Source organism: Paroedura picta, chromosome 15, assembly GCF_049243985.1.
Source record: "Paroedura picta isolate Pp20150507F chromosome 15, Ppicta_v3.0, whole genome shotgun sequence".
Lineage (NCBI taxonomy): Eukaryota > Metazoa > Chordata > Lepidosauria > Squamata > Gekkonidae > Paroedura > Paroedura picta.
Genome location: NC_135383.1, coordinates 12,275,319 through 12,289,125, shown reverse-complemented (window position 1 = coordinate 12,289,125; position 13,807 = coordinate 12,275,319). Strand labels below are relative to the sequence as shown.

General features: G+C 52.0%; 1 protein-coding gene across 1 annotated transcript; it reads left to right on the top strand.

Moving 5' to 3' along the window:
- Positions 1-816: 816 nt before the first annotated feature.
- TMEM120A (transmembrane protein 120A) lies at positions 817-13,111 on the top strand. The gene is made up of 12 exons (XM_077311483.1): positions 817-983; positions 4,779-4,897; positions 5,920-6,036; positions 6,860-6,919; positions 8,253-8,348; positions 8,840-8,929; positions 10,392-10,457; positions 11,079-11,140; positions 11,428-11,520; positions 12,169-12,233; positions 12,368-12,436; positions 12,786-13,111. The coding sequence occupies exons 1-12, from the start codon at positions 909-911 to the stop codon at positions 12,897-12,899; spliced, it is 1,026 nt and encodes a 341-aa protein (XP_077167598.1). The 5' UTR covers positions 817-908; the 3' UTR covers positions 12,900-13,111.
- The last annotated feature ends 696 nt before the right edge of the window (positions 13,112-13,807 follow it).

Genomic DNA, 13,807 nt, shown 5'->3' with positions numbered 1-13,807 from the left:
AAAGGCAGTCCCAATTCAACCTGTGAGATTTTAACTTGATCTCAGAGGCAAAGGGGAGGGGCTGGGACCCCTGCCACTGACCAGAGGATCAAGCGCTCCTGGGTACTTGCCCCCATCTCAGTTACAGTAGGGAAAAGAACAACTTGGCCCCCAAAGGCTTAGACAGAACTCCTGCTACTCCCTTTCCTGTTACACTTTGTCTTTTAGTTAGACTGCGGGTGTCTGTCTGTCTGTCTGTCTGTCTGTCTGTCTGTCTGTCTGTCTGTCTGTCTATCTATCTATCTATCTATCTATGTGTATATCTGTGTGTATATCTATCTGTGTGTGTGTGTGTGTGTGTGTATACACACACACACACCATACCTATGTACACACAACTATATGTATAAACTTGTATTTAAAACAAAAAAATGACTGAATTAAAACAACCGTTTAGGTTAGTGTTAAAAAAATCCGCAATAAAGGAGAACTTTTTAATATATATTAATACACACACTCTCACACACTACGTGTATGTATAGATCTATTTGTACATGCATATCCCCATATACAGACACGCTCACAGATTAAAATACTGAATTCCTACTGAATCAATGCGTCCATTAAGAACCTCACCCGCTCAGTTGCTTTCAACGGCAGCGACCCACCTGCGCGCGCAGGAATCGCGCCCCGCCCTCTCGCACGGGTTGCCTTTGGCTACGACCCGCCCGTGCCCTCTCGTGAATGGCCAGGCGCTCCCGCCCATCGGCCGCCCCGCCTTTGGGCTCGTCCGCCGTCGCCTCAGCTGATTGGCCGAGGCGTCTGCCGGAAGCCCCGCCTCTTCCATCCCCCTCGGAGGGAGGGAGTGACGGACAGCTCTGTCGCTGGAGGGACCGACGTCGTGTCAAACGGGGTTGCCGCTGTCAAGGATGAGCCGCCGTCCGTCCTTCAGCGAGTGCCTCCGCGACTGGGAGGAGCTGCAGGACGGCTTCCAGCGCGTGCAGGTAGCCCTGGGGAGGAACAGGGGGAGGGGAAGTGACGTCATGGGGTGGGGATTGGAGAGGGGGCGGGCCAGTGCTGGGGAGGGGTCTTGGGGAAGAAAGGGGGAGCTGGGAGGGGGGTGGGATGCTGCAGTGGGAAGGGATGCGCCCTTGAGCTCCTGCAGAGTGCTTCCCTTGCCTTGGGTGCTGGGGGAGTGTCTCTGAGCATGCACAGAGTGCTTTTGCTGTCGCCTTCAGGTGGGAAGAAAAAGGCACATATATTTTGAGAGGTTCTACTCCAGCATGTTAGTAGAGTGGTTAGGAAAGTTGGAGGTAGAGGGTTTGGGGCGCCAGTGTTTCCATGCCTGCCTGATTTCAGGAGATGGTTCTGGGAGGTTCAGCCTCATGCTATTAAAACTGTGGGGCTCTGTTCTGCTTTCCCTGCCGCCGAACACCTACGTGAAACTGCTGAGAGAGGTCATTTGGAGGTTTGGGCTGGTGTGTCATCTGTTTGGGGATGACACCCGGCCGTCTTTCTCCTGTTCAACCGAGCCACGTGGAAGACTTTGTCAGGGGGTGGTAATGGGACTGGAGGAGGCTGATAAACCCAAGTTCAGTCTAGATGCTGCTGGAGCATTAAAAAACCCAAGTTTGGGTTTGTTGTCTCTTCTGGAAGTCCTTCTGTTCCTTTTTAAGTCACAGTTGTGCAGCTCAGGGTGCTTTTAAATACCAGGCTAAAACGTGCAGATCTCCTCTAGAATCACGTAGTCCTCCCCCCCCCCCCCCCCGAGGCCCTTTCTGTTGGCCACAGTTATCTGTGTTCTGATTGCATTCTGAGTCGGACTACTGCAACACGCTACTGTGGGGCTGCATTGGAAGACTGTCTGGATGCTTCAACAGGTCCAGCTTGCCGGCTGGCACAAGTTAACTGCATTTCTCCACTGGCTGTCAGTATATTTCTGGGCATGATTCACAGTACTGATCATGAATTATAAAGCTCTGGTGATCTAGAGCCAGAGTATCGGATGGGGGAATTATCTTCTGCTGTATGAACCCACCAGCTTGGTGTAGAGAGACAGCTTGGTGTAGTGGTTAGGAGTGCCAACTTCTAATCTGGCATGCCGGGTTTGATTCTGTGCTCTTCCACGTGCAACCAGCTGGGTGACCTTGGGCTCACCACAGCACTGATGAAGCTATTCTGCCCAAGCAGTAATATCAGGGCTCTCTCAGCCTCGCCTACCCCACAGGGTGTCAGTTGTGGGAGAAGAAAGGGAAGGGGATGCTTAAAGTTTAAATCAGTGATTCCCCCAGGAAGCAATTTACGAATAGGAACAAGAACTTTCAGAATTGTGGGGGGAGGAGGGAAATGTAAGAATTTAGGTTGTTTTCCCTACTTGCAATAGCATCTGCTGGTGGAAGACTGTTGTTTTATGCTCCGCATGCCATCCTCCAATCCATGAACCAAAAGGAAATCCAAAAGCTGTTCATAAATCCGTTCCAACAGCTTGCGTTTATTCGTTTTGTTTAGGCAATCAAACCGGGAGCCTAGGTATCAAAACCCCACATTCCTGATACTTCCTCAGTGATTGTACAGTAATTTCTCCGTCTGGAGCTTGCTTTTAGCAGAAACTTAGGGATATCACTTTGGCTTGAGCTCAAATGTTGGGGGTCGTTCTGCATCGGGTTTTCGATACCTAGAATCCCGTTTTGATTGCCTAAACCAAACGAAGAAATGCAAATTGTTGGGACTTGATTTATCAACAGCCTTTAGATTTCCTTTTGGCTCATGCTTCATTTCTGGTGAGGAATTGACGGTTCATTGCTGATCCTTCAGGGCCAGGCCCTTAAACCTGGGAGTCTTATTTGTACTGAACAAAAAGCACAGTAAAAGCAGGATTGCCCTGACTGGCAAGGCAGAGCGCAGTCCCATCCCCCTGCTCCTTAGGCAGGGGTAGTCAAACTGCGGCCCTCCAGATGTCCATGGACTACAGTTCCCATGAGCCCCTGCCAGCGAATGCTGGCAGGGGCTCATGGGAATTGTAGTCCATGGACATCTGGAGGGCCGCAGTTTGACTACCCCTGCCCTTAGGACACACACAATCTCAACCTGCCCTAAAAGGGACACCCACCCAATAAGATTGCACAGACACTTAGAGAACAAAGAGATTTGACGGCTCCTGGGTCCTGTTGAATGTCCTCATCCTGCCCTCTAAGAACCAGTGGAAAGACTGCATCTGTTGCGACAGACTGAATAACAGATTGGGCAACGGCTCTGTATATTGGGGGTGAAAGGGCCTCATTTGCAGCCAAGCAGAGCAGGGTGGTGTGGGTGTGTGGGAGCGTGGTGGTGATGCAGCTTGTTCTCTTTGGAGAGCTGAATTGATCCAGTCGTGCTGTTCACGCATGAGGCATTTTGCTAAGGCACAGTCCATGGTGCCCTGACCTCTTTCTGTGGGGGTCGCCGTCAAAGGGGTGGGCACTGATGCAATGGGGGCCATTTTTAGCAGCAGACACATCCCCCTTGTTCCCTGCTTGTTTATGATCATTGTGCCGGGCTGGGGAGCTGTCATTGTGGTGCGGATTGCGGGGAGCGGGGAAGGGAGGGGAATCGCCATGCACAAATGCCATCTGCCGCTGATTGGCATTGCCCTGTGGTCTGAGAAGGGAACCAGCAGTGAACATGCAGTTCAGACTTCTCACTAAGGAAAGGGCCGGTCCCTGTGGCTAAGAACTCCCAGCCTTTTGTTTTCAGTGGGTTGGGAGAGAAGAGTTCTCAGGGTGGGTGGGGGAAGGTAATCGCCGAGCTTTCAATGCGTATTTCTGAGAGATGTGAGAGTCGGATGTAATTAACAGAGCTGCTTGTTCTGAAGTTTGGTTTGTTTAATAGAGGGCTTGGATACCACTGTCTTTTAACGATCGATAGCAAAAAAAACCCCACACAAATATAATTGGTTGCACAAACATTTAAAAAAATCATTTTACTCAGTTTGAGTAAAAGGGAAGGTACATGTTTTTTTTTTTAAATAAAAAGAACCCCACATTTTAAAATTCTGTAAGGTATCTAGGTGGATTTCTGGCTAGAAGGGCAGCGTGTGTTTTAAATAGGGATTAATGCAAGGACATCTCCTGAGGCGGAAGACGAAGTAGGGTTGGTTTTTATACCTGGCTTTTCCCTGCTGAAAGAGTCTCAGAGTGACTTACCATCGCCTTCCCCTCGTCTCCCCACAACAGCCAACTCATGAGGTAGGGGAGGCTGAGAGAGCTCTGAGAGAACTGTCACTGGCATTCTTCAGGTGGAGGAGGAGTGGGGAATTAAACCCAGTTCTCCAGATTAGAAGCCACCGGTCAACTGTTCCCAACGCTGGCTCTCAAGAACTGAGAGAACTAAGCCCAGGGAAACATGGAAGGGAAGGAAGGAAGGAGGGAGAAGGAAGGAAGGAAGGAAGGAAGGAAGGAGTGCTGCTGATGTGAGTGTTCTTGAGGGCAGAGTGGTTAAAGCTGTCAGAGAGAATTTAAGAAGGGTTGAAGGGGCTCCATTACCTTAATGAAAGGGAAGCCATCACTGACCCATTGCTTTCCCTCCTGTCCATTGATGGAGGGAAGGTTTCTCACCTCTATTATTTTCTGTTCCTGAAGAAAGTGCCAAATCCCCTGGACCTGCAGTGCACCGTAAAGCTGGTTCCGTTGACCCTGGCTGCATCTCCTTTGGCTGCCGCTCTGCTCATCCATTCTGGTTATCTCCTGAAAAGACAATGGGTTCCAAACTAATGCTCTCTCCTCCCCCCCCCCCATTCTCCTTTTTTTTTTGTCTCTGATCAGGAAACCCACAGGTTGTACAAGCAGAAGTTGGAAGAGCTGACGAAGCTCCAAGATGGGATCTCCAGCTCCATCACCCGGCAGAAGAAACAGCTGAAAGAGCTCTCGCTGGCCCTGAAAAAGTACGTCTGCAACGGCTGTCTGCAGCTGTGCCAAGGGAAGCCCTAGCGCACCCACCACCACCTGCATTTGCTGCAGAGGCTAATTTTTCTGTTGGTTCTTTCCAGTACAGCTCATTAACCTCTTAATTCAGACGCACACCCTGTGCACAGGGCCCAGCGACCTAGTGGAAGAGCGCTCGCCTTGCATGCAAGAGGTCCCCGAGGTTCAATCTCCAGTTAAAGGGTCCCTGCTGTGAGATCCTGTAAGGCCACTTGCCAGACAGAATAGGCAGGACCATGTTGGCCAGGCCCTATATAAGGCAGTATCGTACATGAGCTTGGATAGCCCAGCTTGAGGGTAGGCAGAGCCTGGAGTAGCTAAGCAGACTCTGACACAGTTCATACTTGCATAGGAGACCACCAAGGAAGTCTAGAAGAGAAACGCTGGGCTTTTGTACACCGCTTTATACTACCCGAAGGAGTCTCCAAGCGGCTTGCAATTGCCTTCCCTTCCTCTCCCCACAACAGACACCCTGAGAGGTAAGTGGGGCTGAGAGAGCTCTGAGAGAACTGTGACAGGCCCAAGGTCCCCCCAGCTGGCCGCACGTGGAGGAGGAGCGGGGAATCAAACCCGGTTCTCCAGATGAACAGCTGCTGCTCTATACCACTACCCCAAGCTGGCTGGGGTTGTTACGCAAAGGAAGGCAATAGTGAAATAACCTTTGCTTCCCTTTTGCCCAGGGCACCCTGTAATTTGGATCACCGTGGTCCTTTGTGACTTGGCAGCACATTCTTCCTCATGTCTCAGCTGGACACGACGAAGAACGTTTTGCTTGCAGAAGGATCCCTGTTTGGTTCATGGATCTTGCACTAAATGAACCCAAGACTCTTTCACCAGCACCTTCATGTGGGCTAAATCCAAGCGTGAAGTGGCCCAGGATGGCGCTTTCCCTCCCAGGTCTCTGTGTCTCTGGCGCTTGTTTGGTTCCCTCCCCTACGAGGTGTCAGCAGTTTTCTTTGAACTGTTACGTTTCCCCCGCCAGGTGCAAGTCTTGCCTTCGGGCCGAACAGGAAGAGACCGTCCAGGAGATCCAGGATATGATCAAAGAGCGGCAGAATGTCTTCTTTGAAATGGAGGCCTATTTGCCCAAGAAAAACGGGTAAGGCTTCAATTGGGTGCGGAACTCCTGCAGCGGGGACCGAGATGGGAATGGGAGTCCCCTTCGGAGCTGCACGAGCCACACGCCTTGGGAAACAGGGTTTGCAAGCCTAGCCCAGTGGCTTGGGTTCCAGAAGTCTGCATGAATGTTTTCCAGCTGTACAACTTTTCTTCTGTTGAGTCTAATTCTGGCTATGAGCTTCCGTGGGCAAGCTCACACTCTCCTTCAGATCCGAGTCACGTTTGAAGAAGCGTGCCTGCACACCAAAGCTTGTATCCAGAGTGAAACCCGGTTGGTCTTCAAGGTGCCGCCGGACTCAAACATTGCTCTGAATTTTGCTTCGGCAGGGAGCTCTGCAGAGAGCTGGAGCCTCAATGCCACCCCCTTGGAAACCGCTCCAAGTTGAACGGTGTCTACCAAAGCTTTGATTCCGTCCTTTAAAAGCTGCCTTTGCAGCCTGTTAACAACCCACCCGAGAGCCACATCATGCAGCCTTCTGTGGAAATAGCTCAAAATGGGCAGCCACGTCATTCTGCCGGCAGCAATAGGAAAGCGCCAGAGTCCAGGAGCCCCTGAAGGACGAATAAACATTTGCAACAAGGGAGGCGCGTTGCCAGAGATTCACGAGTCATCGCTCATCTGCAGAAGGGAGTGGTGACTCACGAAAGGTCCTCCCCACCACAAATGTTGCTCTTCCCTAATAATTCAAGCCTGCCAGATTGTCTGCACAGCGTAGCCAATGCGTCCCTCGGTATGAGAGATCAGCATGGTGATACCCGCATGGGAGCGTCCTTAACCTCTTCTCTTTTCTGCGGTGATCCAGGTTGTACCTGAACCTCGTGCTGGGGAATGTGAACGTCACGCTGCTCAGCAAGCAGGCTAAGTAAGTGCTTTTATGTATTGATTTGATCTGACTTTGACACTGCCCCTCCCTCCAAGCGGGCTCAAGGCGGTTTGCAATGATAAAATGTCATAATAAAACCCCCGTGAAGATCTTACAAAGATTTCGGCGAGCAATTTATTCCATCAGGTCGGGGCCAGGGCCGAAAAGGCCAGGAAGACATTATTATTATTATTATTATTATTATTATTATTATTATTATTATTATTATTAGATTTATTATTAGATTTATTAGATTTATTAGATTTATTTCCCGCCTCTCCCAATTGGATTTATTTCCCGCCTCTCCCACACCAATCTCAACCCCATTAAAATTCCCATTAAAACATTAAAAACTACCAACATGACGGCAAAAGCCCCATCCCTCACTATCCGTATGAGATGAAGAGAGGAAAATGGTATTAACAGAGCACAGTGCTCTCCGGGGAACATACTGGAGAGGCGGTCCCCCAGATACACAGGGCCCAGACCACATAGGGCCTTGAAGGGCAATCACAGTTTTGGTCCTGGTGCTGCCTAGATACTTTAGACTGACTTTTGAAGCTGTCGTTCTTGAGCTGCCAAATCCTATGTCACATTCCCATGCTGTTTCCCTCCCCAGACCCCACATCCCTCCAGATGGGGGGTGGTAGAAGGTACACAGACCAGCGTAAGCTACACACACCCTTGCTGAGAGGGAAGCTGCTGGGAACAGCATGTAAGGAAATGCCCTCAGAAGTTATGCACATGATGCATGTTGGCATACATTACTTGCTGTGGCTCGGCCGTTTGTGAGACGGCACTTTTCCTCCCCCAAATCCCTGGGGATCTTCCTCTGTGCCTTTCCAATTCCTGAGCTCCTGGCTACTGAATGATTTCAAATGTCCCTTTGCAGTCACAATGGCTATGTGCTTTTTCAAACACTACATGGAAGTTTTGATTCCCCCAGAGTCCTTTCCTGTGTCCAGTAAACCCCTTATGCACCTTTTTAGATCTCCCGGGGGGGGGGAGGGGGTTGGCAACACAGACACACCTCTGGCCTTAAAAGTAACGCAAGCTTTTTCAGGCGTGTCTTGAAAAAGCCTCAAACTTTAGGTCGAGCTCCTTAAAAGAACCCAAACTCACCATTGTGACCTCTCTGTGAATCCACAGTTCACATCCTGTGGTAGCCATCGTAACAGACAGACATTGCTCCCTGTCACCACCGCATCCTGACATCCATTCCCCAAGTCCAGTCTTGGTGTACAATCCCCACACTCACCAAATGCTGAGAACTAGCACCCTTCTGTGAGTCTTTTTGGGATGCTGAAAACCTCTTGGTTTCCCGGCTCTCCAGGTTTGCCTACAAGGACGAGTATGAGAAGTTCAAGCTCTACCTCACCATCATCCTCATCCTCATCTCCTTCACCTGCCGGTTCCTCCTCAACTCCAGGTGAGCCTGCAGTCCCTCCCCCCAGGAGCAGCGTGCCACTCCCTCCTCCTGACAGAAGGCGTGGCCTTCTCGGAGTCTGCTCCTACGGTTGTGAGCATGACAGGGAGATCCTGGGCGCGGGGCAGTAGAAGCCAGGGTGAGCGGGGCATCTGCAATATCACTAGGAATACAGCATGGGCTTCTGACAGAAGACATGCAGATAATGGAGCCTGCGGTCAAAGAGAATAATGTTACACAAACCTGTGAATATCCGGCAAGGAATTCGCGTGGCAATATTACACGGTGTCTGCTGAGGGGAGAGGAAGGGAAGGCAGTGGTAAGCTGCTTTGAGACTCCCTCGGGTAGTAAAAAGCGGGGTACAAAACCAACATCTTCTTTCAAGTCCTGCTTTCCAGTCATCTTCCTTTAGATAGCGCTCAATGCCTGCTGGTCTCCTATTGGCCAGTTCCGGGTCACATGACAACTCTCCCTCTTCCTTTCTGCCGCCGCAGGGTGACCGATGCCGTCTTCAATTTCCTCCTGGTGTGGTACTACTGCACACTCACCATCCGGGAGAGCATCCTGATCAACAACGGCTCCAAGTAAGCAGCCTCTGCCTGCTTGTACAGTGGCATGGCAGGTGGGGGGGAGGAGCTGTGTCCTGTGATTGGTTTGTCCCACCTCAGTCCGGTCTCCTCTGATTGGCTGCAGCTCCCCAAGGTCTCAGGGGCAGTAGCAGCCACCTGGGGCCTTTCGCACCGGAGATGATAATTTTTTAATTTGTACCCCACCTTTCCCTGGTTGGCTCAGGGAGGCTGAGGGCAGCTTTAAAAGAATCATCTGCAAAAACATTAAAACACTTGAAACGTTATCCTCCTGATAATTTGAACCTTTCCAAGGGTTGGGCCAGAACTCGCCAGGATTTTTATTGGAATAAGCTGGCAGAACGGGCCTATAAATTGTCTCTGTTCCGCCAGGCATATGGTTGAGGCCAGTGTTAGCATTCTATGACGTCAGGATGGCCCTCCCCCTTCCCCCATCCATCTGAACGTGGGGAAACAAATTTCTGGGAGGTAGCACTGGAGCGTTCAATTGGGGATTTTGATGGAAACTGTAAATGCTTTTAAACATTTGTATCTACTTTGTATATGGGCTTCAAATGACAATAGCTGTCCGGAGACTGTTGTCAGAGGGGGGTGGCCTAAAAGTCTACTAAATAAAAATCAGCGTTTCTTGGTTTTGTTTACTTTTTAGAACCTCTTGAAACATTCTTCTGGCTTTGAGACACTCCTGAAGTGTTGTGATCATGCAGAATATGGTTGGGAAGCAGAGCTGCGGACACGCCCACCCGGGGCCCCTCCCCTCCCCACCCCTTCCAGGCCTATCATTGGCCATTGGAGGGGGATCATGAACATATACGGTCATATCACCCAATAAAAGCTTAACAAATCTTGCACCCATTCAAGAAGCCTTTCCAGGGCTGTTGAGAGAGCCCAGGGTTCCGAGAAAGCCTGAATAAAACAAAAGATGGATGAATAGGTTGTCAGGCAAGGCGGCTGGCATCTATGATGCTCTTTCCTGGCCTCAACCATAGGACTCAAATGCCACAGATTGAGCTTGGGATCACCTGCAAGGGTAAAGTGGCCCTTCTGCTGCTAAGCCACCCCTTTAGCGATCCAGGTGTTTGGGGAAAAGCAGCCCTCGGTTAGGGCTTCAGCCTGTGGCTCTCTTGAAGAAGTCAGACCAGGGAACCAGTGCTTGCCAGCCTCTGTGGCAAGGAAGGTTTGGGGAGTCCAGCTGCCCTTGCTCGGCTGTTCTTCCCCCTGGCTGCATTGCAGCTGCTTCCCAGGTTTCCAGGGGAGGGTTTTCCGGGAGGATTGCAAAGGCATTGCCTCATTTGTCTGCCGTAGAAAAAAAAAACCTCAAACCCCAGACACCCAGTGGTTCCGTAAAGACTAACCAGCTTTCATTTCCGCACGAGTTTTCCTGAGTCGTAGCCTGCATATCCAGACAGATCGGTGAAGATCGCTCGCCAAAATAACCCTGTCCGTTTGGCTCTTCCAGGATCAAGGGCTGGTGGGTCTTCCATCATTACATTTCCACCTTCCTCTCCGGCGTCATGCTGACATGGTGAGTCGACTGGACCTTGCTGAGCCACAGTGGCTGGTCAGCCTAGGAAATTGTTGTGTGTGTATGTGTGTGTGTGTGTGTGTGGAAAGTCTGTGGAAGGAGGGATTTGTGCATTGATCCGACGCTTCCATCTCCTTGGGCTAGCTCGCTGGTGCTTGCTCGGGCTTTTGAACTGCTGTGATTGCCTCTCAGCCACTCTGAGTCATGTGAGAGGGCGGTATAGGAATTAAATAAATAATAATATTAATATTAACAGTTTTTGCTTTGCTTTATTAGCCGTATTGTTGCCCATGTTAGCAGGGGAGCAGCATGTGGCCAACAGGCAAGTGGGAGAGGCGGTTTTGACACCAGTTGCTATATTGCAAGAATCGCTGGGGGGGGGGGGGTAGGATCGTATGTCGTTGATCTCTGCTGTTGATTCACCTGAGGCCAGCCAGTCAAAGCCCGAGGGCCCACCCAGCCCCCAAGAACTTCTCATCCGGGCTAGAGGCCTCTTGAATTTGTTGGGAGCTTCTGCTCAGCCCCACAGGACGGCCCTTAAAAGCAGCAGAGCGAGGTGCACAGATTGCTCCCCCTCTTTCAAGCAGAAGGATATTACATGCAGATTTATCTTCCTTACAGGCCGGATGGACTCATGTACCAGATGTTCAGGAACCAGTTCCTTTCCTTTTCCATGTATCAGAGTAAGTGAGGCTACATCACACTGGGGGTGGGGTGGGGGGTTGGCGAGGCAACGCAGATTGGAAGCTGCTTTGAGACTCCTTCAGGTAGAGAAAAGCAGCATATAAGAACCAACTCGTTCTTCTTCCATAATATCGGGGCTCTCTTAGCCTCACCCACCTCACAGGGTGTCTTGTTGTGGGGAGAGGAAAGGGAAGGCGACTGTAAACTGCTATGAGATGCCTTCGGCTAGAGAAATGCAGCATATAAGAACCAACTCTTCTTCTTCTTCTTTCCAACCCTTTGGCAGGTTTTGTGCAGTTCCTGCAGTATTACTACCAGAGCGGCTGCCTCTACCGGCTGCGAGCCCTGGGGGAACGACACAACATGGACCTCACCGTGGGTAAGCCCTCTCTGCTTGTTGGCTCTTCTTAGAACCGCCATACAGAGTTTGTCCTTGTGGGATGCGTCAACGGCCATACATTCTGCCAGCCACCTTCTCCTTTGAGTTTTCATTGATGGCCACTAGCTGCTGTGGCCAAAGGGCCCCTCCGTGTGCAGGGGCAGCATCCCTATAAATCCCAGCAGATGGTTTAGGCTGATCCTGCTTTGAGCCAGCGGTTGGACTAGATGGCCGGTATGGTCCCTCCCAGCTCTGTGATTTTAACCAATGAGATCGGAGCCTTTCCTTGCAGGAGAGGTGCCCATTGAGAGCCAGCATTTTGCGGCGGTTAAAGCAGGAGTAGTCAAACCGTGGCCCTCCAGATGTCCATGGCAGGGGCTCATGGGAATTGTAGTCCATGGACATCTGGAGGGCCACAGTTTGACTACCCCTGGGTTAAAGGGTCAGACTAGGACCCAGGGAAACCCAGGTTCGAAATCAGAGGAGCCTATTTCTGAGCAAAGGGAGGAGAGGAGGTTGGAGGCTGCAGGAGTCCAGGTGCAGCAGTGTGCATGTGTTTGTGTGTGTGTGTGGGGGGGGGAGGACAGGAACTGGGACTGCTAGCAGGCTGGGCCTCACCCATCTGCTCCCCTCTCTTTCCCGCTGCAGAGGGCTTCCAGTCCTGGATGTGGAGAGGCCTCACCTTCCTGCTGCCGTTCCTCTTCTTTGGCCAGGTAAGTGCACCGGGCCGGGCCTCCCTCCCGCACTGGCGGAAGCGGGCATGCATGGCAAGTCAGGAGGTCCTAGATTCACCCGTCTGAACTGTGCTGCACTGAAGACACCTCCTCTCTCCCTCTCCCCTCCGCAGTTCTGGCAGCTCTACAATGCCGTCACCCTCTTCCGGCTGGCGAGGCACCCCAAGTGCAAAGAGTGGCAGGTAAGAGAGAGGGGGCGGGAAGAGAGGATCTCACGCATGTCAGCTTTGGTTGAAGAAGCTCCCATCTGTGGCAGAGCGGAGAGGAAGAGGGCAGGGGACCCTTCTGGGCAAAAAACCTTTCTAATTCGGCTATCGGCCTCCAGTGCCCTTCTTGGTCCAGGAAGATCTCTCAAGATCAGCAGAGTCTCCGGTTCTGAGTTGGCCGGACTTGGAAAGGCCTGGGGGAGCTGCCGTCGGTCAGAGCCAACTGGAGGGACCAGCGGTTGGACTCCGTGGTTCCCTGCCCCCCCCCCCAAGTACCCCACCTGCCTCTGCCCCTTGAATCTTACAGAGCGTGTTCCTCCGACAGGTGCTAATGTGCGGCCTCCCGTTCTTCGTCCTCTTCGCCGGCAACTTCTTCACCACCTTGCGAGTCGTCCACCAGAAGTTCCAAGAGAAGACGAAGGAGGCCAAGAAGAAGTGAGCGGGTCCCCGGGCCCCTCCGCCCTCCACGACCCCGGACGTTTCCATCTTCCGCCTACCTCCCGTCGCTCTTGGCCCCGATCCGGGGAGCCCGTGCTCCCGAACTGTGGATTTCATTCGGGGCTGAGCATCTCCCCCCCCCTCCCTCCCAACTCCCCCTTCCCACGAACTGGTGCAAATGAAGCTGAATGTGAACAGTCCTGTTCCCTCTGGGCCGCGGCTCGTCCTCGGACAGTGGGGATTTCCTGGACGACGAGAGCAGGCCGGAGACCAGCAGTGACCTTAGTCCAAGACGCTTGAATGTCCCTCTCAATTGGGCGCTCTCCTCCTCCCCCCCCCCCCGACACCTCCCACCCAGGGACCACCAATGCCTGAAGTTCCTCGTCTACCAGGTGAGGGCAGGTTCAGCCTCGACCGCCTCTAGACTGCATCTGAACCTGCTTCCAGAGGCCGAGGAGCGTGTCGGGAACTGTATTCTCCTGTGCACTCTACAGCCTCACCCATCTCAGCTTCTGCACTCAAGTCCGGTAGCTACTCTCAGGCTTATGAGAGACCTTATGGGGATTCATCTTCCACTCCTGTCTGGTGGTTTACCAGAGGAGGCGAAGGGCTTGCCGGCTGCCCATGTCTTGTTTGTGCCTAGCCGGGCTTCCTGCCCTTTCATACTACCACCCCCCCACAAGCATTCCTTCATACCCACCCAAGTTGAGAGCTGATGGGAGCCCATTTTTCTTCTCCCATTTTCCGTGTCTCTTCCAAAGCTGGAAGGGACCGTGGCTGGCAGGAAAGGCTTAGACCAGGGGTAGTCAAACTGCGGCCCTCCAGATGTCCATGGACTACAATTCTCAGGAGCCGCCTGCCAGCGCATGCTGGCAGGGGGCTCCTGGGAATTGTAGTCCATGGACATCT